We start from the raw sequence: 23,916 nt of genomic DNA, 5'->3' as shown, positions 1-23,916 counted from the left end.
GAGTGAAGACTGACCTCTGCTGGTGGAAAGAAGGAGTTGCATCTGTCATGGAAATGTTCTGTGTCCCACACCAGGGAATAAGGCTACTCTGTTGTTCATTATATCAAACCCATTCACACAATCATGAAATCATGTGATTAATGGATACAGTATTATGTGTGTGAGGGGCCATGTCAGGACCTATAACGTGGTAGCCTAAGAAGCACTAGTTTTATCTTCAGTCTATTTATGCTGTATAAACACAATTTCACATCTGTTTTTTTTTTGGTAGAGTTTTATAAGTTTTGTTGACTCTGTATTAGTTAAATTGACATTTTTATACAGTTACAAATATATAAATATGAATCCATCAAAGAAGCTAGATAAGGATAAGTATGTCTTGCTCAACTTATAAGTCACATTCACTGTCTTATTTCTGTGTATTTCGTCACATCTTTCTGTGATGTATAATGAATGACCAAGCAAGTCAGATGATCAGTGGTCACCACTTTCCATGAGTCCCATTCACTAGACTCTCTCCGCTCTTCGCCCCGATTGGTCCGTGAAACAACGACAATTCACCACAGTCAACCAGTGAAATGTGCTTTCCCTACGCAAACCCCTCGCACCACCATCGGGATGACGTCACGGTTCCCACACAACGGAGAGATACGCACTGAGTTTTAAGACGAGGTGGTCGTTCAGTGCGGTAAAAAAAGGACAAGAAATTACCAATATAGATCACGCCGAATAGTTTTTTTTGAAGAGGAGCTTGACTGTCTGTTGATAAGGGATATCATTTCTCTTAAGGTAGGTGATATTATTTTATTGAGCACCATATGTCTGTGAACATTGCCTAACTCGAAGTTGCGGACTGTTGGACAATTGCAACCCGACATCGTTGTTCTTGGGCTGTGGCCCTGTGCAGGTGTTGTATTATTCCATCATTGTCTTGTTATAGCGAGCACGCAGTGGTCTGTTTCTCCGGAAGCATTGTATCCAACAATACTTTTTGATATAAATTGCCACTATTGAATGTGAAAGGGAGAAAGTCGTCTCTGACATATCATTAGCTATGATAGAATTCGTGATACAATGACTTATTTTTATTTAGGCCACTTTAAAAATGTTAAGCTATCACAGCAAATCAACAATAGGTCTATCTATATACGACGCTGTAGAAAAAAATGGTACCAAGCAGTTAGTTGTTGATAAAGCCGAAGATGCGAGTAAAGTGTTTTGTTCCATTAATATGTCATCAATGCAACAACACTGTAGGCTAACATGAGACCCTCCAACAACACTGTAGGCTAACATGAGACCCTCCAACAACACTGTAGGCTAACATGAGACCCTCCAACAACGCTGTAGAGACGCCTGATAATAGACTAATACACAGCAAAGCCTTATAAATTAAGCCTATAAAGGACGTGGCAGGAAAAATAAACCTAATTGAGAGCTTATTTTAGACTATCAACTGCACAATGTTGAAATATCATCCCAGTTCTTTCCGTTTCACCACTCATCTCTTGATGAGTGTGATCTATGCCCCAGCCGGCCGTGGTTCTACTAGACCTAGTTCACTATTAGAACCCTGGACATTTACTCATTTAGGAATGGGATCTTATTGTGTTAGAGAAGTATGTTCCATTCTCTCACCATATACTGGAACCATACACTCACAGTGTAATCCTCGAACCATACATTAGGGTTGGGCTGTATCCAGTATGTCGTCATACTGTCCTTCTGTCATACCAAGATATATGCTATTACCGGTTTAGTACACAAGGGGGTGCTAAAAGAGGAAAAAAATTGCATTGGGCGTCTACCAGAATGCTAATAAAATAAGCACAAGTAATAGCGCATTTCAATGGAGGCTGCTAACTACATATGCTAATGAGCACAAACAAAAATAAACAAATTGCAAAGACAGGCAATCTAGCTCATAAAGTTATAAACTCAGCAAAAAAAGAAACGGCCCTTTTTCAGGACCCTGTCTTTCAAAGATAATTCGTAAAAATCCAAATAACTTCACAGATCTTCATTGTAAAGGGTTTAAACACTGTTTCTCATGCTTGTTCAATGAACCATACACAGTTAATGAACATGCACCAGTGGAACGGTTTTTAAGACACTAACAGCTTGCAGACGGTAGGCAATTAAGGTCAAAGTTATGCAAACTTAGGACACTAAAGAGGCCTTTCTACTGACTCTGAAAAACACCAAAAGAAAGATGCCTGGGGTCCCAGCTCATCTGCATGAACGTGCCTTAGGCATGCTGCAAGGAGGCATGAGGACTGCAGATGTGGCAAGAGCAATAAATTGCAATGTTTGTACTTTGAGACGCCGAAGACAGCGCTACAGGGAGACAGGACGGACAGCTGATCGTCCTCGCAGTGACAGACCACGTGTAACAACACCTGCACAGGATCGTACATCTGAACATCACACCTGCGGGACAGGTACAGGATGGCAACAACAACTGCCTGAGTTATAACAGAAACGCACAATCCCTCCATCAGTGCTCAGACTGTCCACAATAGGCTGAGAGAGGCTGGACTGAGGGCCTGGAGGCCTACTGTAAGGCAGGTCCTCACCAGAAATAACCGGCAACAATGTTGCCTATGAGCACAAACCCACCATTGCTGGACCATACAGGACTGGCAAAAAGTGATCTTCACTCACGAGTTGCGGTTTTGTCTCACCAGGGGTGATGGTCGGATTTGCGTTTATCGTCGAAGGAATGAGCGTTACACCGAGGCCTGTACTCTGGAGCGGGATCGATTTGGAGGTGTAAGGTCCGTCATGGTCTGGGGCGGTGTGTCACAACATCATTGGACTGAGCTTGTTGTCATTGCAGGCAATCTCAACGCTGTGCGTTACAGGGAAGATATCCTCCCTCATGTAGTACCTTTCCTGCAGGCTCATCCTGACATGATCCTCCAGCATGACAATGCCACCAGCCATATTGCTCGTTCTGTGCGTGATTTCCCGCAAGACAGGAATGTCAGTGTTCTGTCGTGGCCAGTGAAGAGCCCGGATCTCAATTCCATTGAGCACGTCTGAGACCTGTTGAATCGGAGGGTGAGGGCTAGCGCCATTCCCCCCAGAAATGTCTGGGAACTTGCATGTGCCTTGGTGGAAGAGTGGGGTTACATCTCACAGCAAGAACTGGCAAATCTGGTGCAGGGGGAGATGCACTGCAGTACTTAATGCAGCTGGTGGCCACACCAGATACTGACTGCTACTTTTGATTTTGACCCCCCTTTGTTCAGGGACACGTTATTCAATTTCTGTTAATCACATGTCTGTGGAACTTGTTCAGTAAATGTCTGTTGTTGAATCTTGTTATGTTCATACAAATATTTCCACATGTTAAATTTGCTGAAACTAAACGCAGTTGACAGTGAGATGACGTTTCTTTTTTTGCTGAGTTTACATGTATAGGTAGGAGCTACTGAATGTCATTTTTGGTGAGTTTGGACATTTACAAGCGAATGTGAACGAGAGACATTGTGCAAATGAACAAAGTTTTGATGCGTGCTTGTCTGAAGGAAGAACAGCATGAGGACAGGGGCAGCATGAGGACAGGAGAAGCATGAGGACAGGGGCAGCATGAGGACAGGGGCAGCATGAGGACAGGGGCAGCATGAGGACAGGAGAAGCATGAGGACAGGAGAAGCATGAGGACAGGGGCAGCATGAGGACAGGAGAAGCATGAGGACAGGGGCAGCATGAGGACAGGGGCAGCATGAGGACAGGAGCAGCATGAGGACAGGAGAAGCATGAGGACAGGGGCAGCATGAGGACAGGGGCAGCATGAGGACAGGAGAAGCATGAGGACAGGAGAAGCATGAGGACAGGGGCAGCATGAGGACAGGGACAGCATGAGGACAGGGGCAGCATGAGGACAGGAGAAGCATGAGGACAGGGGCAGCATGAGGACAGGGGCAGCATGAGGACAGGAGAAGCATGAGGACAGGAGGAGCATGAGGACAGGGGCAGCATGAGGACAGGAGAAGCATGAGGACAGGGGCAGCATGAGGACAGGGGCAGCATGAGGACAGGGGCAGCATGAGGACAGGGGCAGCATGAGGACAGGGGCAGCATGAGGACAGGAGAAGCATGAGGACAGGGGCAGCATGAGGACAGGGGCAGCATGAGGACAGGAGAAGCATGAGGACAGGAGCAGCATGAGGACAGGGGCAGCATGAGGACAGGGGCAGCATGAGGACAGGGGAAGCATGAGGACAGGAGCAGCATGAGGACAGGGGCAGCATGAGGACAGGGGAAGCATGAGGACAGGAGAAGCATGAGGACAGGGGCAGCATGAGGACAGGGGCAGCATGAGGACAGGGGCAGCATGAGGACAGGAGAAGCATGAGGACAGGGGCAGCATGAGGACAGGGGCAGCATGAGGACAGGAGAAGCATGAGGACAGGAGCAGCATGAGGACAGGGCAGCATGAGGACAGGAGCAGCATGAGGACAGGGGCAGCATGAGGACAGGGGCAGCATGAGGACAGGAGCACATGAGGACAGGGGCAGCATGAGGACAGGGGCAGCATGAGGACAGGAGAAGCAGACAGGAGAAGCATGAGGACAGGGGCAGCATGAGGACAGGGGCAGCATGAGGACAGGGGCAGCATGAGGACAGGAGCAGCATGAGGACAGGAGCAGCATGAGGACAGGAGCAGCATGAGGACAGGAGCAGCATGAGGACAGGAGCAGCATGAGGACAGGAGCAGCATGAGGACAGGAGCAGCATGAGGACAGGAGCAGCATGAGGACAGGAGCAGCATGTGTAGGCTACACACTGTCTGTGTGTAGTCGCTAGGGCAACGGGCCTGTGCTCTGCTCGGAGATGAGGGGAGGGGAGAAAAAATGCAAGGAAATCAAGATGGTGGCAGCTGTACAAATAACTAATATAAAGAGCTTTGACTTTGCCAACACGGCAGAAAGCTAACACAATATGAAGTCACCATATTAATTCAGATTAGTTCAGCCACTTACTTAGATTAACTAGCAAGTTAAACTCAGGGGTCTCATTAATGCAGGAAAAAAAGATTAAACGCATAAGAAATATGTTGCTGTGTTTTGTAAACACAGATGTAAAATGGTTCTTATTGTAATTTTAGCTTTGGCATCAGACTAATTGTTATGTTCTGACCTTAATTCCGTTGTTTTGTCTTTTGTTTTAGTCTGGTCAGGGCATGAGTTGGGTGGGTTGTCTATGTTAGTTTTTCTATAATTTTCTATTTCTATGTTTGGCCTGGTATGGTTCTCAATCAGAGGCAGCTGTCAATCGTTTTCCCTGATTGAGAACCATATATAAGTAGCCTGTTTTCCATTGTGTTTTGTGGGTGTTTGTTTTCAGTCTTTGTGTGTCTGCACCAGACAGAACTGTTCCTGTTGTTTCTTTGTTGTTTTGTTATTCAGTGTTCAGTTTACTTTATTAAAAAGATGAACATGTACCGCGCTGCGCATTGGTCCTCACCTTCTTCCACCGACAGCCGTTACAGATCCACCCACCAACCAAGGACCAAGCAGCGTGGTATCAGGCAGCAGTGAGATCTGGACAATGTCACAACTTGGGACGAGATAGACAGGTGGTCGGTCGACCCAGGGAGAGTGCCGGAGCCCGTCTGGGATTCTCTGGAACAGTGTGAGGAGGGATACCGGCGAATGGAGTTGGCACGGCGATCAAGGAAGCCCGAGAGGCAGCCCCAAAAATGTCTTGGGGGGTGGCACACAGGGAGTGTGGCGAAGTCAGGTAGGAGACCTGCGCAAACTCCCCGTGCTTACCGTGGAGAGAGATGGACCGGCAGGCACCGTGTTATGCCGTGAGGTGCACGGTGTCCCCAGTGCGTGTGCATAGCCCGGTGTGGTACATTGCAGCGCCTCATATTGGCCGGGCTAGAGTGGGCATCGAGCCAGGTGCCATGAAGCCGGCTCAGCACATCTGGTCTCCAGTGCATCTCCTCGGGCCGGGTTACATGGCACCAGCCCTACGCCCTACGCATGGTGTCCCCGGTTCGCCTGGCTACGGGGAGCATTCAGCCAGGTAGGGTTGGGCTGGCTCGGTGCTCGAGACCTCCAGTGCGCCTCCACGGTCCGGTCTATCCGGTGCCACCTCCATGCACCAGCCCTCCGGTGGCAGCCCCCCCGCACCAGGCTGTCTCTCCGTCTCCTTCCTACAGGTGCTCCCGCCTGTCCAGCGCTGTCAGAGTCTCCTGCTACCCAGCGCTGTCAGAGTCTCCCGTCTGTCCTGATCTGCCAGAGTCTCCCGTCTGTCCTGATCTGCCAGAGTCTCCCGTCTGTCCTGATCTGCCAGAGTCTCCCGTCTGTCCTGATCTGCCAGAGTCTCCTGTCTGTCCCTGTCCTGTTCCTGTTGTTTCTTTGTTGTTTTGTTATTCAGTGTTCAGTTTACTTTATTAAAAAGATGAACACGTACCACGCTGCGCATTGGTCCTCACCTTCGTGACACTAATGTTGTGTTTCAGTTACGGATGAGAATTCAGGAACTGACATTCTGTCAGCAGACAGCGCTCCGACTGATGTGTAGCCTATTTTCTCCGGTACTTTTCTCTGCGTAACCAGCCTCCTTTTCTCTGGTATAATGTAAGATTAACTTTAAACAAAACATTTGGAAATGTAGCTAGCTCCATTCTTTCTGTGATAAACATAAATATGATGGCCAGGCATCGTTTTTGCAGAAAAGACATGGCTTTTTTCATTGTAAGCTCATTTACTTGTGTGTCTGCCAGCCAAATAGAGTTGCACTTCTGTTGTCATCTGATGAAAACAAAGCTATTTTCTGCTGAATGTGTTGCATCATTTTCTGTGAAGGAAAACTAGACGTCCCTACAGAAGAGTATTATTACTGAGAGCTCAAGAGGTATATTTAGATATTCAGAAAAATAAACATATCTTTTTTAATTTTTTTTTACATAGAACTAAGTATAATGACTGGCTCTAGATTACAGGATAAGGCTGTTTCAAGTGTTTGAAAAATTCAAAATTCTCCAATTTACAGACTGGGCATAACCCCCTCTGGACCACCTACCAGCCATCCTCATGTACTTTGTGCCCCCTCAGATTTTTGGAGTGCATGACGCCCCTGTGTGTCGGCCTAATTTATTGAATAGAAACAAAGAACAGCACTGCATATATAATGTAATTGTGTTTTGGTTCTTAACCACACATTTTGAACAAAAATCATTCTACTGTAGGGAATATTTGTAGAATAAAGTCAACATTTTTAAAATGAAGTCACAGGTATATTTGAAGATTAAAGTATGGGGTAACTGCATGTCTCCCTGTCCCTTTCTGTGTGCTCACCACCGATGAAATGCCTGAGTTAGAAGACTGGTGAAACTATACTTTAGAATTGGCTTTAGTAAGAAGGAACTCCTTGCTGTTTTAGCACATAATAACCATATTCTTATAATTATTAGGACCTGGAAGAGTTTGTGCCACAGATTGGGTCTTTTCAGGAGGAATCACACAGACTGGATGAGGTATTTCATCCAAGTAAGTGTGGCTACATACATAGGTAGAGATGTGTGTGTGTGTGTGTGTGTGGTAGAGGGGGGGGGTGTCTGTATCGCACTCGTTCACACATGGGTCACTGCACTGCGCGCACACACACACACACACACACACACGGTATCCCCAAAGCAATACCGTTTTATTGGCCATGGTGCATTTTCAGAATGTGAAGAGACCCTGTCATCAGTCCCTGTCATGGTGCCCTTTTGAATACGCTAAAATGTTATCCTCAATCTCCTGCGTATGCCAACACCTTGTATAGTATTTTAGAGAGAACAGTGAGGCCAGCAGCCTACATGTCAGAATGAAAGGTTAACTCTGTGTGTGATGGTATGGTGTTTTATGTACCATTCCAGTGCAGTAACCTTATAGGCCTATGTGTATTATCTGGTGAATGTATGGATTGCGTGGAGAAGAATATCGCTTCCCTGTCGGGTTCATGGGCTGCCCCCAAACCCCTGTCATGTACTTTGCATAGCCGGGGGCAGGGGGACAGGGGTTTGGCAAAAGCCCTGTCTGAAACCGCAATAATATGGTCCATTATTCTAACCTAACAGGTCTAGCCACTAGCCTCTATAAGGTCAACCAGCGGCTGCCTAAATTAGCACCATAACTTAGATGATGCCCTGTTATGGGATAACCTATATATTCTTCATTCATCCCATCCTTGAAGACATAGGCGATAGAAAGGAGATATTATGCTACGCTACCAACCAAGTCACGTCAGATCAGTGATTATTTATTTATAGCCTATGTAATAGAGGTCTTCATGGGTCCAAAAAGTTGGACACGATCTGAAATGGACCTGGGGCTTTCCCACCCGGACCCGATATGCATAAAACATTTTTTTAAATATAGAGACCCATTCCGAACGGACACGAGGACCACTAGACACGTTGTGAATAAACCTGGTCGGATCCAGAACCGATCCGATCCCAGTGAGGGAAGCAGCAGAAAATATTTTTTTTGAAACTACTTTATTAACCGGAGCTGATAAAGCATGAGAGGAGGGAGAGAGGTGCCACTCTAGCAGGCGGGGGAGGGATCGTACTCTGAGCGAGTGACATGGGGAGCAGGTAAGAGGGAGGGAGAGAGGTGCCACTCTAGCAGGCGGGGGAGGGATCGTACTCTGAGCGAGTGACATGGGGAGCAGGGAAGAGGGAGAGAGGTGCCACTCTAGCAGGCGGGGAGGGATCGTACTCTGAGCGAGTGACATGGGGAGCAGGTAAGAGGGAGGGAGAGAGGTGCCACTCTAGCAGGCGGGGAGGGATCGTACTCTGAGCGAGTGACATGGGGAGCAGGGAAGAGGGAGGGAGAGAGGTGCCACTCTAGCAGGCGGGGGAGGGATCGTACTCTGAGCGAGTGACATGGGGAGCAGGAAGAGGGAGGGAGAGAGGTGCCACTCTAGCAGGCGGTGGAGGGATCACTCTATAGTGACATGGGGAGCAGGTAAGAGGGAAGAGGTGCCACTCTAGCAGGCGGGGAGGGATTATTTAGCGAGTGACATGGGGAGCAGGGAAGAGGGAGGGAGAGAGGTGCCACTCTAGCAGGCGGGGGAGGGATCGTGTCTGAGTGAGTGACATGGGGAGCAGGGAAGAGGGAGGGAGAGAGGTGCCACTCTAGCAGGCGGGGGAGGGATCGTACTCCGAGCGAGTGACATGGGGAGCAGGGAAGAGGGAGGGAGAGAGAGGCACCAAGCCGACTCACGCTATAGTAGACTATAGTAGGCCCTCGGAGTGTGGTGTCAGGAAAATAACCTCACACTCCGTCAACAAAACTAAGGAGATGATTTGGACTTCAGGAAACAGCAGAGGGAACACCCCCATCCACATCGATGGAACAGTGGAGATAGTTTTAAGTTCCTCGGCATACACATCACAGACAAACTGAATTGGTCCACTCACACAGACAGCATCGTGAGGAAGGCGCATCAGCGCCTCTTCAACCTCAGGAGGCTGAATAATTTGTCACCAAAAGCACTCACAAACTTCTACAGATGATTAGAGCATCCTGGCGGGCTGTATCACCGCCTGGTATGGCAACTGCACCGCCCTCAACCGTAAGGCTCTCCAGAGGGTAGTGAGGTCTGCACAACGCATCACCGGGGGCAAACTACCTGCCCTCCAGGACACCTACACCACCCGATGCTACAGGAAGGCCATAAAGATCATCAAGGACATCAACCACCCGAGCCACTGCCTGTTCACCCCGCTGCCATCCAGAAGGCGAGGTCAGTACAGGTGCATCAAAGCTGGGACCGAGAGACTGAAAAACAGCTTCTATCTCAAGGCCATCAGACTGTTAAACAGCCACCACTAACATTGAGTGGCTACTGCCAACACACTGTCAATGACACTGACTCTACTCCAGCCACTTTAATCATGGGAATCGATGGGAAATGATGTAAATATATCACAGCCACTTTAAACAATGCTACCTTATATAATGTTACTTACCCTACATTGTTCATCTCATATGCATACGTTGATACTGTACTCTATATCATCGACTGCATCCTTATGTAATACATGTATCACTAGCCACTTTAACTATGCCACTTGGTTTACATACTTATCTCATATGTATATACTGTACTAGCCGATATCATCTACTGTATCTTGCCTATGCTGCTCTGTACCATCACTCATTCATATATCCTTATGTACATATTCTTTATCCCCTTACACTGTGTATGACAGTTTTTTTTTTTTGGAATTGTTAGTTAGATTACTTGCTCGTTATTACTGCATTGTCGGAACTAGAAGCACAAGCATTTCGCTACACTCGCATTAACATCTGCTAACCATGTGTATGTGACAAATAAAATTTGATTTGATTTGATTTGATAAGGGGGAAATACTACTCCTAGTAAAGCACCATGGGTAAAGTCATTAATAGTTGCCATTATGCACCGATTTCGCCTAGGCTACTCAGCAGAATGTTGTAGCAAATTCACAGGGCAGACTGACAGGGACTCAACCCCAGGTCTCTTCTCATTCAGTGACTGACAAGGACTCAACCCCGGATCTCTTCTCATTCAGTGACTGACAGGGACTCAACCCCAGGTCTCTTCTCATTCAGTGACTGACAGGGACTCAACCCCAGATCTCTTCTCATTCAGTGACTGACAGGGACTCAACCCCAGGTCTCTTCTCATTCAGTGACTGACAGGGACTCAACCCCAGATCTCTTCTCATTCAGTGACTGACAGGGACTCAACCCCAGGTCTCTTCTCATTCAGTGGCTGACAGGGACTCAACCCCAGGTCTCTTCTCATTCAGTGACTGACAGGGACTCAACCCCAGGTCTCATCTCATTCTTTCAGTCAATCAATCAAATTTATTTATAAAGCCCTTCTTACATCAGCTGATGTCACAAACCCACCCTAAAACCCCAAGCAATGCAGGCGTAGAAGCACGGTGGCTAGGAAAAACTCCCTAGAAAGGCCAGAACCTTGGAAGAAACCTTTTTATTTTTATTACCTTTTATTTAACTAGGCAAGTCAGTTAAGAACAAATTCTTATTTTCAATGATGGCCTGGGAACAATGGGTTAACTGCCTTGCTCAGGGGCAAAATGACAGATTGGTACATTGTCAGCTCGGGCATTTGAACATGCAACCTTTCGGTTCCTAGCTAAACGCTCTAACCATTAGGCTACCCTGTCGCCCCAACCTAGAGAGGAGCCAGGCTATGAGGGGTGGCCAGTCCTCTTCTGGCTGTGCCGGGTGGAGATTATAACATGGCCAAGATGTTCAAATGTTCATAGATGACCATCAGTCAAATAATAATAATCACAGTGGTTGTAGAGGGTGCAACAGGTCAGCACCTCAGGAGTAAATGTCACTTCATAGCCGATCATTCAGAGTATCTCTACCACTCCTGTTGTCTCTAGAGAGTTGAAAACAGCAGGTCTGGGACAGGTAGCACGTCCGGTGAACAGGTCAGTGTTCCATAGGCGCAAGCAGAACAGTTGAAACTGGAGCAGCAGCACGACCAGGTGGACTGGGGACAACAAGGAGTCATCGAGGGAGAGGGGGAGTGAGCGAGAGAGTGTACATACCTAAATTCACACAGGACACCGGATAAGACAGGTGAAATACTCCAGATATAACAGACTGACCCTAGCCCCCCGACACATAAACTACTGCAGCATAAATACTGGAGGCTGAGACAGGAGGGGTCAAGAGACACTGTGGGCCCGTCCGGCGATACCCCTGGAGAGGGCCAACCAGGCAGGATATAACCCCACCCACTTTGCCAAAGCACATCCCCCACACCACTAGAGGGATATCTTCAATCACCAACTTACTATCCTGAGACCGAGTATAGCCCACAGAGATCTCTCCCACGGCACAACCCAAGGGGGGGCGCCAACCCGGACAGGAAGATCAAGTCAGTGACTCAACCCACTCAAGTGGCGCACCCCTCCTAGGGATGGCATGGAAGAGCACCAGTAAGCCAGTGACTCAGCCCCTGTAATAGGGTTTGGGCCAGACTACACTCAACCATAGGACCTACTGAAGAGATGAAAGGTCGAGACCGAGTCTGCGTCTCTCACATGAATAGGCAGACCACTCCATAAAAATGGAGCTCTATAGGAGAAAGCCCTGCCTTCAGCTGTTTGCTTAGAAATTCTAGGAACAATATCGGAAACATAGCCCATGTAATGCTTTGTAGGTTAGCAGAAAAACCCTTGAAATCAGCCCAAGCCTTAACAGGAAGCCAGTGTAGAGAGGCTATCACTGGAGTAATATGATCACATTTTTTAGTTCTAGTCAGGATTCTAGCAGCCTTGTTTAGCCCTAACTGAAGTTTATTTAGTGCTTTATCCGGGTAGCTGGAGAGTAGAGCATTGCAGTAGTCTAACCTAGAAGTGACAAAAGCATGGATACATTTTTCTGCATCATTTTTGGACATAAAGTTTCTGATGTTTGCAATGTTATGTAGATGGAAAAAGCTATCCTTGAAACAGTCTTAATATGTTCGTCAAAAGAGAGATCAGGGTCCAGAGTAACGCCGAGGTCCTTCACAGTTTTATTTGAGACGACTGTACAACCATCAAGATTAATTGTCAGATTCAACAGAAGATCTCTTTGTTTCTTGGGACCTAGAACAAGCATCTCTGTTTTGTCCGAGTTTAAAAGTAGAACATTTACCGCCATCCACTTCCTTATGTCTGAAACACAGGTTTTTCAGTGACAAGAACATTGTTTGTTTGTGCTCATAAAGCACACGAGTTACAGTGTTTGCCTATAGTCTGAAATTGACAGGGGGAAACTTGGTGTGTGCGAGTTAGTAGATTATTAGATTGATAAGCGTGAGTGAGCAGTGACGCCTGTTTGAATGAGTTATTAGATCGTTAAATTGATAAGCATTAGTGCACAGTGACGCCTGTTTGAACAAGTGTATTAGATTAATGGCCATTTGCTGGTTTTGCCCCTACTTTTAACCACCCACACACACAACCTGCATACGCACAACCTGAATACATACACACACCTACATATGTAACCATGGTTTCTCCTTCTGAAAATAATCTGTGGCACAACCTCTTCCAGGTCCTGATGATTATAATAATATGGTTATTATGTGCTAAAACAGCAAGGAGTTCCTTCTTACTAAAGCCAATTCTAAAGTATAGTTTCACCAGTCTTCTAACTGAGGCATTTCATTGGTGGTGAGCACACAGAAAGGGACAGGGAGACATGCAGTTACCCCATACTTTAATCTTCAAATATACCTGTGACTTCATTTTAAAAATGTTGACTTTATTCTACAAATTTTGACTTTATTTTCTAAATGACATTTTAAGTTTATTCTCAAAATATTGACGCAAAAAAACCCTGCTGACAATAGAAAACGTGGCTTCTGTCAACACACAGCTGGACACACCTGCTCCCTCTTAATCCTGTTGGGCTATTTAGAAACAAACACATGACTGGCTCAACTGTTCTGGGTAATCTTCATAATGTCATCTGCTTTATCTCCTAACGTATTGTTGACTGCAGGTATTTACTTAAGTAGCTACGAATATTCAAATGTGTTGAAAAACTTCCAAGAAATAGATTCAACGATATTGAAAATGGGTCTTCAGTTGTACAGTCAGGAGTCTCTCTCCCACAGTTGGGTCTTTGTTTTTCAGATTTCAGTTTTATACTGAGATCACTCTCTATAAAACTGTATGGTATTCGGTATTTGGGGTATTTGTGATATTTGGAAATGTTTTCAATACTCTTGAAACAATTTTTTTGTCTGTTCAGCTGTTCGATCCTTTGGGTGAATAAACTTGGTTTGAGCTTTACTAATCGTCCGTGACTTTTACTTGGTTCAACCTAAAACTCTGAAACCCATGCGAGAAATTGCCAAGAAATGTAAAATCTCGTACAAGGCTGTGTACTACTCCCTTCGCAGAACAGCGCAAACTGGCTCTAACCAGAATAGAAAGAGGAGTGGGAGGCCCCGGTGCACAACTGAGCAAGAGGACAAGTACATTAGTGTGTCTAGTTTGAGAAACAGACGCCTCACAAGTCCTCAACTGGCAGCTTCATTAAATAGTACCCGCAAAACACCAGTCTCAAAGTCAAAAGTGAAGAGGTGACTCTGGGATGCTGGACTTCTAGGCAGTGTTGCAAAGAAAAAGCCATATCTCAGACTGGCCAATGAAAATAACAGATTGGCTTAAGAACACACACTGGATAGAGGAATTTTGCCCTGAAGACCAGCATCCCGGAGTTGCCTCTTCACTGTTGACATTTCTAAGTGACCCCAAACTTTTGAACGGTAATGTATATGTGAGTGTGTTGTGTTAGCTAATGAGCTCACATGGGGAATAGTCATCTACAATACATCTACCTACAGTTCAGCTGTAGTTTTAGTGATGTTACCTGTCTCCTGAGTTAGCTAGGCTCCCAGATCAGCTGTAGTTTTAGTGATGTTACCTGTCTCCTGAGTTAGCTAGGCTTCCAGATCAGCTGTAGTTTTAGTGATGTTACCTGTCTCCTGAGTTACAGATCAGCTGTAGTTTTAGTGATGTTACCTGTCTCCTGAGTTAGCTAGGCTTCCAGATCAGCTGTAGTTTTAGTGATTTTTGAATTCAGTACAATACCTTTGTTTGACAATCCTACTGTGTGTGTGTGTGTGTGTGTGTGGTCAACCTCTATTACACACACAACTCGACAACAGATGGTAGGTAAACAGTGTGTACAGGTGATGTTTTTATTTAACTTTATTTAAGTCAGTTAATGACGACCTAGCAACAGTGGGTTAACTGCCTTGTTCAGGGGCAGAATGACAGATTTAGATCTAGCAACCTTTCGGTTACTGGCCCAACGCTCTGACCACTAGGCTACCTACCGGGTTTAATAACCCTTCAGGTCACATCAAGGCACACACACAGAATGTGTGGTGATTATTCATATTTTCAGCAGGCGAAGATTAGGACTACTCACAACACACAGATTACAGGAAGATTAGGACTACTCACAACACACAGATTACAGGAAGATTAGGACTACTCACAACACACAGATTACAGGAAGATTAGGACTACTCACAACACACAGATTACAGGAAGATTAGGACTACTCACAACACACAGATTACAGGAAGATTAGGACTACTCACAACACACAGATTACAGGAAGATTAGGACTACTCAAAACACACAGATTACAGGAATAGTAGGACTACTCAACACACAGATTAAAGGAATATTAGGACTACTCAAAACACACAGATTACTGGAATATTAGGACTACTCAAAACACACAGATTACAGGAATATTAGGACTACTCACAACATACAGATTAGTGGAATAGTAGGACTACTCACAACATACAGATTAGAGGAATAGTAAGACTACTCACAACATACAGATTAGAGGAATAGTAGGACTACTCACAATATACAGATTAGAGGAATAGTAGGACTACTCACAACATACAGATTAGAGGAATAGTAGGACTACTCACAACATACAGATTAGAGGAAGTCAAGTTATGCCAGGTTAAAAATGTAAAGAAAATATTCCTCTTGACCTGACCGGTCTCAATTTGGAATTTGTGATTTTCTATCATGTTCTTAGTAGACCGCTAGGGCCCTGTGTTTTGGATAATCATCTGACCCACTCCAGCCTCCCTAGAACCTCATTTATCACCTGATTTACTTAACAAAAGGCCTGTCTCTAATAGGAGGTCCATGCGTCCTCTGTCACTAGCTAGTTAGGTAGTAACTACACACAATAATACCGAAGACTGTCAGCATGTAAAGAAGCTAGTTAGCTGTAAAACATTTATGAGTCTACAATCTCACCATGTTCAACCTGCAGATTGATGTGCCTCACAGAGTGGAGTTTGACCTTGGCAACTGCACCATGCAATGCACCCTGGACTGAAGAGGCAGACGGACAGGAGAAATGTTAGACGCTCTGTTAAATGAAAACTTTCTTGAGATAGGAATATCGTAAAAAAATATGATGAATGGCTCATTCTCGAGAAGACAACCAGCCAGTATTGAAATCTGACATGTATGATAGACTTTTTACATCTGAAAGTCATATTCCTATTAACTTCCAGTGTAGTGAGAGACCTTATCATGATGCTACGTCATACCGGATGGATTTCTACCTGCTTGAACGCCAATAACTCAGATACACATGAAAACCTAGAAATGACCCAGAGATGATCTGGTCAGGTGATGTTCTCCAGGTTGTGAGTGGGAGGGAGTGGGGGAGGGAGGGAGGAAGGGAGGGACTGACTGACGCTCGGCTTTAGGTATTTACAGCAAACACTGTGTGTGTGAAAATAGCCCAGCGAGGGATGGAGGGACAGTACTGGCCCACCCCCTTTCTGTCCTGCAGTTTGTTGTGCTGTGGCATTCCCAGCTGATGGGGGAGAGGCAGTGTTTCACTACTCAACAGACCCAGCGTAGGGCTTAATGGTCTTCTAGGCCGACAATCTAAACCAGCAGAATGTTTTACATGTACGTCTACCTTGTTACATAGACTTTTTATTTCTTGAGTCCGCTCAAGAAAGTACACACAGCCGAGTACACACAGCTAGTAGTCACAGCCAGTAGCTACTTCATTGTTTTACAGTGTGTATTATTTACTCTGTTTACTGTGTTTTAGTGTCTCCTTACTCTGTGTGTGTGTGTGTGTGTGTTGTTAGCTGGGTAGAGAGCAGAGAGGCTAGGCCACTCCATTTCAGGTTCAGGGGTGTGAGTCACGATGCACTCAGGCTTTGTATGGTCCTAAAGCCCACCGTTGCCTTGTCACATTCCAATAATACAACTTGGAGGGACAATGGCCCCTGGCCATGCGGATGACTTACACAGGGAAACCGGTGATACACCAGTGATACTAAGGTTATTAACCTGGACATGGACTAAACCTCTACTACTGGAGAGCTTTGCTCCAGACCTTCTGGCACAAAAGCCTGCACTGCCTGTAGCTGTTCAGGAGTAGGGTTGACCAGCCCTGACCTAGTTCATAGCTCTCTGTGGGGGGAACCTTTTATGTTCTAGAAACGTGTGTTGTCGTGGCAACAGTTAAATCACCAAGGGCCTCTTTTCAGAATGTCTTTAACTATGGACTCCTGGCCAACCGCTGGCTAATGGGACTCCTAAGGCCTCCGTGCCATGACAACCACTGGCTAATGGGACTTCTAGGGACTCCTGGCCATGACAACCACTGACTACTGGGACTCTTATCTCAGTCCTGTGTTGACTTTGCAGGGCTGTGAAACTGCAACAATACTTTTGTTTGTCCCTCTCCTCCTCCAATCTCTCTCCTTTTTTTCCATTTACTTTCATAAATGGTCCTTCCTCATTCTCTCTCAGTTCAGTTACATTCAAATTAGCTCTCCCTCTCCTCCTTTCCCCTTTCTTTCTCCAGGTGTCTCTGTTGTCTAGCAGATGAATTTTGAGCAGCCTCCTCCGTACCAGGGCCCAGGCCCCACGGCCCCCGGTTACCCTGCGCAGGGCTATCCTCAGCAGGGATACCCTCCCCAGGGCTACCCCGTCAACATGGAGCAGCCTGGTGGATTCCCTCCTCAAAACCCGGCCTACCCCAACTACCCTGGTGGCCCTGGGGGCCCTCCTGGACCCTACCCTGGCCAGGGACAAGCAGGCCCCTACCAGGGGGCATACCCAGGACAGCCTCAGTTTGGATGGCAGGGAGGACCACCCCCAGGACCCATGTATGGAGAGGCACCCAAAAACACAGGTGAGAAAGAGGGGGAAGGAGGGGAGGAAGTGAAGAGAGGGGAGAAGAGGAGTGAGGAAGGGAGGGGAGGAAGATAAGCACGAGAAGGTGATGGGAGGAAGAGGCGAGGGACAAAGGGAGGGGTGGAGAGGGTAGGATAGGATATTGTTTGCCTTGACTACTTGGTATGCAAAGAGACTGGATGTGCTTTGACTAGGTGAATCAGATGAGCTACTTCAGGCCCTTGAGTAGATTAATCAGATGAGCTACTTCAGGCCCTTGACTTGGTGAATCAGATGAGGTATTTCAGGCCCTTGACTAGGTGAATCAGATGAGATACTTCAGGCCCTTGACTTGGTGAATCAGATGAGGTATTTCAGGCCCTTGACTAGGTGAATCAGATGAGATACTTCAGGCCCTTGACTTGGTGAATCAGATGAGATACTTCAGGCCCTTGACTAGGTGAATCAGATGAGCTACTTCAGGCCCTTGACTTGGTGAATCAGATGAGATACTTCAGGCCCTTGACTAGGTGAATCAGATGAGCTACTTCAGGCCTTGACTAGATTAATCAGATGAGATACTTCAGGCCCTTGACTAGGTGAATCAGATGAGCTACTTCAGGCCTTGACTAGATTAATCAGATGAGGTATTTCAGGCCCTTGACTTGGTGAATTCAGTACATTCACTGGGAACCTGTGGTTCAGACAGTTCTGACTAGGGCTGCAAAGCTACCAGTAATTTACCAGAATCTTCAGTAATTTAGGTAATTAACAGAACATCTATGGCAATCTATCATCGATTTGGTCATTTATACTTGAATATGTTTTCAAAAAATGTATTCATATAGTGCCTTCGGAAAGTATTCAGACCCCTTGACTTTTTCCACATTTTGTTACTTTACAGCCCCATTCTAAAAATGATTTACATTTTTTCCCCCTCAATCTACACACAATACCACATAATGACAAAGCAAAAACAGGTTTTTATACATTTGTATACACCAGTTTGACGCCAAAGCATTGATGCCAAGGACATACTGACGTCGTCAAATCAATAGGTGTGTAAAAAGATAAAGGATATTTCATGCTGAAACCCTCATACTTAACACATATGGTATTCACTAAGTTGATAGTTAATATTTGCGACTCATTTCAGGAAACCAGGCATTTAAATATAAACTCTTTTTTTAAATCAAATTTTTTATTTTGGGCAGAAATGACTTCTGGAACATGTGAACTTTCATGTGCCTTAATAACAAACTTGTATGTATCATCATCTGTAAATACGAATACAATTGTTAAATTACGAGCCTAGTTGGTTTAGCCACTGAAAAAGACCTTCCAGCTAGCCAAGATTGGCTGAGATAATGGTTGGGCTGGACATTCCAAGATATGAGTTCGTATTGGTCTGCCATGTAGCACGCTTCTGTCTATAACATGAGTTGGTCAATATGTGTAGGTAATCCTTTCTAACGCAGCTTTTTTTGAAAGATATCATGTAGTAGAACTGCAAACATGTTGGTCTCCACTTTCTGGAGGACTGGGTTTTGAAATCAGTGGAATGCCCGGTGGAATTAGAGAAGGATAGCTAAGGAGATGGAGAATATTCTGGCTTTTGATTGCAAATATGCAGACGGAGTCGAAAAGAGATCGCACAGAAGGCTGTTGTGTAAACCACCTGTCTCCTGATTACATCTTCAAACTAAGGCAACCGTGACAGAGAGGGAGAAGCGTCCATCCATGTATATGGGTAAGATAGTCTAGCTAGCTACATTTTCAGATATTACACATTTCTAATTTTGTGAAAGTCATTTCAGTTAAAGCGTACTGCTAGATATTTAGCTAAAGTTACCTGGCTGGCTCGCTAGCTAGTAATATTATTTGTGTCTCAGAGCCATTTGCATTGCTAGTTATAGCTAGCTAGCTAACATTGAACCTGGTTAGTTAGCTACCTGCAGATTCATGCAGGGTAGTAATGTCATGAGATGGGATTATGGTTCATAGCTAGCTACATGTCTAAACAAAAGACTCCACTATGCAAGTACCAATTTCAATAGAATGTTAACGATGTCGCTGCGACAACTGTCGATAGATGTAGCTGGTAAATTCGCTCTGGCTATCTACTCCGATTCCAGAGTGCAGAATAACTGACAAATTTACAAACGCTTAACACCCGCTGAATATGGCTGGTGTCAGTAAAAAAGCATGATTAAATTGTTGCCAGCAGCACAGTTGCAGTCACCAATGCTCTGGATAACATAAAAACAGCCTAATCAGCTCTGCTAAGGCGAGTAAAATGGGCAGAGTGAGCTGTTCCTTCATTTGTGTCTGGAAGTAGCTAGCCAACGTTAGCTTGGGTGATTGACTGTTGTTGTTAGGTTAGAACGCTCAGATCAACCCTACTCCTTGGCCAGAGCGTCCAGTGTGCATTCTGAATGCTCCGAGAGCAAAACGCTCTGAGTTACGAACGCCTGGAGCGCATTCTGAGCAAACGTTGGCGCTCCAGATTGGATTTACGAACACACCCCTAGTATAAACCAGCCTTTAGTCTTGAAATCTTTGGTTGTTTAGTACATGGCCTCACATGTAAATCCTTAAAGAGCTGGGCGGGGATAAAGCTTAAGAAGGTGTGAACAATGCTGAATGGGTGTAGACAAAGAGCTCTCCAGTAGTAGTACCAAATTCAAGGTCCATTTTCTCAAAAGTGAGGTTACAAGTTTATCAACTTTCAAAGCAGAATTACTTTCCCAATGTTCCTCAACTGTAGTGTATGATATACAATTTTCTAGCTATTTATTTGATGTGAAAAACACAATTTCAAATGTTGCTACATAAGCCCGAGTTGAGCCACGTTGGTTAAATGTAGGGTAATGTTTTACAGCTTTTGTCATTCAATTTATTTTAAAATCCTCGTATTTAATGATTTCATATATTTTACGTGTGATAAACCCTCACAGAGGGCCAGAGATAATTACAGATAAGTACCCAAAAGGGTCACTAGATAGATATCTTGTGATTACATAACATCTTTGAAAGATACCAAAATTCTGGTAGTTTGCTGGTAAAATCTGAATGTTTCCAGTAATACACCCTCACTTTGCAACCCTAATTCTAACACAATCGTCTTTCATTCAGTAAGTTTCCATTACCTCTGCTATTAGGATTGGCAAGTATTAGGATTGGCAAGTATTAGGCTATTCAAAGGTCAATTTCCTTACATCAAAGTAATTTCTTTTGATAGAACACTATCAGCGGCGAAAGTAAAAGATTAACGAGGCTGTTTTATATTGTCCTTTTTATATCAGTATCCTGGTGTGTGTTCTTAAAGTGGAAGGTTTTTTATGTTGAAGCTAATCACATTATAGCCAGATCAGTTTCTGCTTGAATCAACTATTTTGTCCTGGTCATACCATGATTAAAGGGGCATTGTTTTAAAGGAGTTAAAGCAGGAAGTGAACTTTCCAGACTGCCCTTTGTTTGTTTATCTGTATAAGACCCTCTCAGCTGTGAATAGTGGACTGCCCCTTTAAGAAACCAGGCAATAAAAGGTTAATAATAAAAGGTTAATGCTGCATTCAAACCAAGTGGGAGGTGGAAATGTACTAGTTGTGAAGTCGTAAATACTAGTTGGATGCATTTATGTGCTTTGAACTTGAGAAACACTGATTGGCTAATGGCCAACAATTTGCCTAAGCCATAAACTAAAGTACAGCTATCACGTTTGTAAACAAATTATAGTGTTAAAAAAACATTAATAGATTGCTTTTTATAAATACATTTTTGTTGCACTAAACTGCCGAGAACTGCTGTTTATCAAGGTAATTTCCTTAATAGATGACGTCAGAGGTCAGCATGTTGGAGAAGTGGGAGTTCAGGATGATAGATGAGTTTCACACTAGTAATTACCAGTTGGAGGGCCATTCAAATAGATTTTTTCTAGTTGTACTTCGTAAATACTACCTTCCCACTTGGTTATGAATGCAGCATAACTTACTGCCTGGCAACTGTTGCTAGAGAGCAGTCCCTTTCTACTGCGGCAGTACCTTGTCACTCAGGTAACACAGCTTACCTCACTCATTCAAGATGGCAGCCTTAAGAAGTTTTGTGTGTGTGTGTGTGTACACATTAATGACTAACAGCAAATGTACCAAAGATAACAAGAAGAGTAGGTTGTTAGGCCGACGTGTCTGTCACGTGTGTATTCCAAGGGTGGCAGGTAGCCTAGCGGTTAGAGTTGGGCCAGTAACTTAAAGGTTGTTGGTCTGAATTCCCAAACCAACAAGGTGAAAAATCTGTCTGTACCCTTGAGCAGGTCTATTAATCATACTATATGGCTGACCCTGTAAAATAACACATTTTACTGCACTTTTCTGGTGTTTGTGACAATAAAACATGTTTTACTGGCAGTTGTAAAGGTTTAACTTTAAGTGAATGTCTACCTCTCTTTCTCCTCTCTCTAGTGTACGTGGTGGAGGAGAGGAGAAGAGATGATTCAGGCGACACGTGTCTGACTGCCTGTTGGACGGCTCTCTGCTGCTGCTGCTTGTGGGACATGCTCACATAACGTCTGACCCCTGACATTTACCTTTGACCCTTACCTGCTCTGACCCTTACCCTTGGCCTCCCAACCCTTAACGCAAAGTCCCTTTCATCTTAACCTAACCCCTGACCCCTGAGTCTAAACCACTGACCCAGTCTCACCTAACACACTATCCCTCCATCTGCCCTTACCACCTTAATCCTTCTCTCTCTCCTTAACCTTTGCACTCCTGCTGTCCAGCCCCAACCCCCGTACCTCCTGACCCATGGTAGCATTATATGATAACCTCTTATCTTTTTGTGCTCCCACACCTGACCTAGCCCCTCCCAGGGCTGTGCTCTGCCCTGTAGCCGGTGTATGTTCTCTAAATCTCAGGCGCTGTACTGTAGATAATGCTTCTTGTGGAACACAAACTCCTGCTCAAAGACGACACACAAAATATGCACTCAGATCTCAGGCGTTCTGCTGTAGACGACACACATGCATGCATACATGCTCTCTCCTGGGCACTTTAACCTCTTACCTCTGCAAGGTACTTCTCCTGCCTCCCTCCATCCCTCCTCCCGAACAAACCTCTAGTCAAACCACCCCTTATTCTCTACACCATAAATCCTAAAACACCATATCAAATTACTCTCTATCTACGCCATATCAGTCATGGCTACCTAGACCAATGGAAGCCAGTAAGCTACAGTGTCCCCCACCCCCCTGTCAACCCCCCACTGTACGATGCTGAAGTTTGAACCGTCCTCTCTGTTATGTTTGCACAACAGCTACTGTTGTGCAAACAGCTACTGCCTGTTTTTCTTAGGATGAATCCTATGACAACAAATTGAATGCATTTTGAAAGACCATGACAATGAAAATGTCATGTTTAATTTCATGTAATATTGTTCCTATGCTTGCAACATTTTTTCCTGTTTGAATTTTTTAATCCTGAATGAATATGATTTGATTGCTATTTTCTTTTTAATACCCTCATTCCTTGAAGGAGAGAACATGAAACATTTTTTAAATGGTGAATGTTTATGTAGATGACTTTGCCTTACATGAGAATCTTGCGTTAAGAATAAATTATTCCCAAAACAGTCAACATTGTCTGGTGTCTTTCATTGTCTGGTGGTCTTAGTCAGTAGAGGTAGTATCTGGTGTGTGTTTTACTGGAGAGGTAGTATCTGGTATGTGTTTTACAGTGGAGGTAGTATCTGGTGTGGGTTTTACTGTATGTGTAGTAGCTGGTGTGTGTTTTACAGTAGAGGTAGTATCTGGTGTGTGTTTTACAGTAGAGGTAGTATCTGATGTGTGTTTTACAGTAGAGGTAGTATCTGGTGTGTGTGTTTTACAGTAGAGGTAGTATCTGATGTGTGTTTTACAGTAGAGGTAGTATCTGGTGTGTGTTTTACAGTAGAGGTAGTATCTGATGTGTGTTTTACAGTAGAGGTAGTATCTGGTGTGTGTGTTTTACAGTAGAGGTAGTATCTGATGTGTGTTTTACAGTAGAGGTAGTATCTGGTGTGTGTTTTACAGTAGAGGTAGTATCTGGTGTGTGTTTTACAGTAGAGGTAGTATCTGGAACATGTTTTACTGTAGTTGAGGTTGTGAGTGTGTTTATAGATTTCGATCGTTAGTAATTGGTTTCAGG

The 23,916-nt window shown here is 44.9% G+C and overlaps 1 protein-coding gene across 1 annotated transcript; it reads left to right on the top strand.

The window, feature by feature from the left end:
• Positions 1 to 538: 538 nt before the first annotated feature.
• On the top strand, positions 539 to 23,367 carry zgc:165573 (cysteine-rich and transmembrane domain-containing protein 1). The gene is made up of 3 exons (XM_024408804.2): positions 539 to 789; positions 17,424 to 17,753; positions 22,195 to 23,367. The coding sequence occupies exons 2-3, from the start codon at positions 17,444 to 17,446 to the stop codon at positions 22,296 to 22,298; spliced, it is 414 nt and encodes a 137-aa protein (XP_024264572.1). The 5' UTR covers positions 539 to 789; positions 17,424 to 17,443; the 3' UTR covers positions 22,299 to 23,367.
• Positions 23,368 to 23,916: the final 549 nt, after the last annotated feature.

The sequence above is a fragment of the Oncorhynchus tshawytscha genome, linkage group LG08 (genome assembly GCF_018296145.1).
Source record: "Oncorhynchus tshawytscha isolate Ot180627B linkage group LG08, Otsh_v2.0, whole genome shotgun sequence".
Lineage (NCBI taxonomy): Eukaryota > Metazoa > Chordata > Actinopteri > Salmoniformes > Salmonidae > Oncorhynchus > Oncorhynchus tshawytscha.
This window is presented reverse-complemented; position numbering and strand designations above follow the sequence as displayed.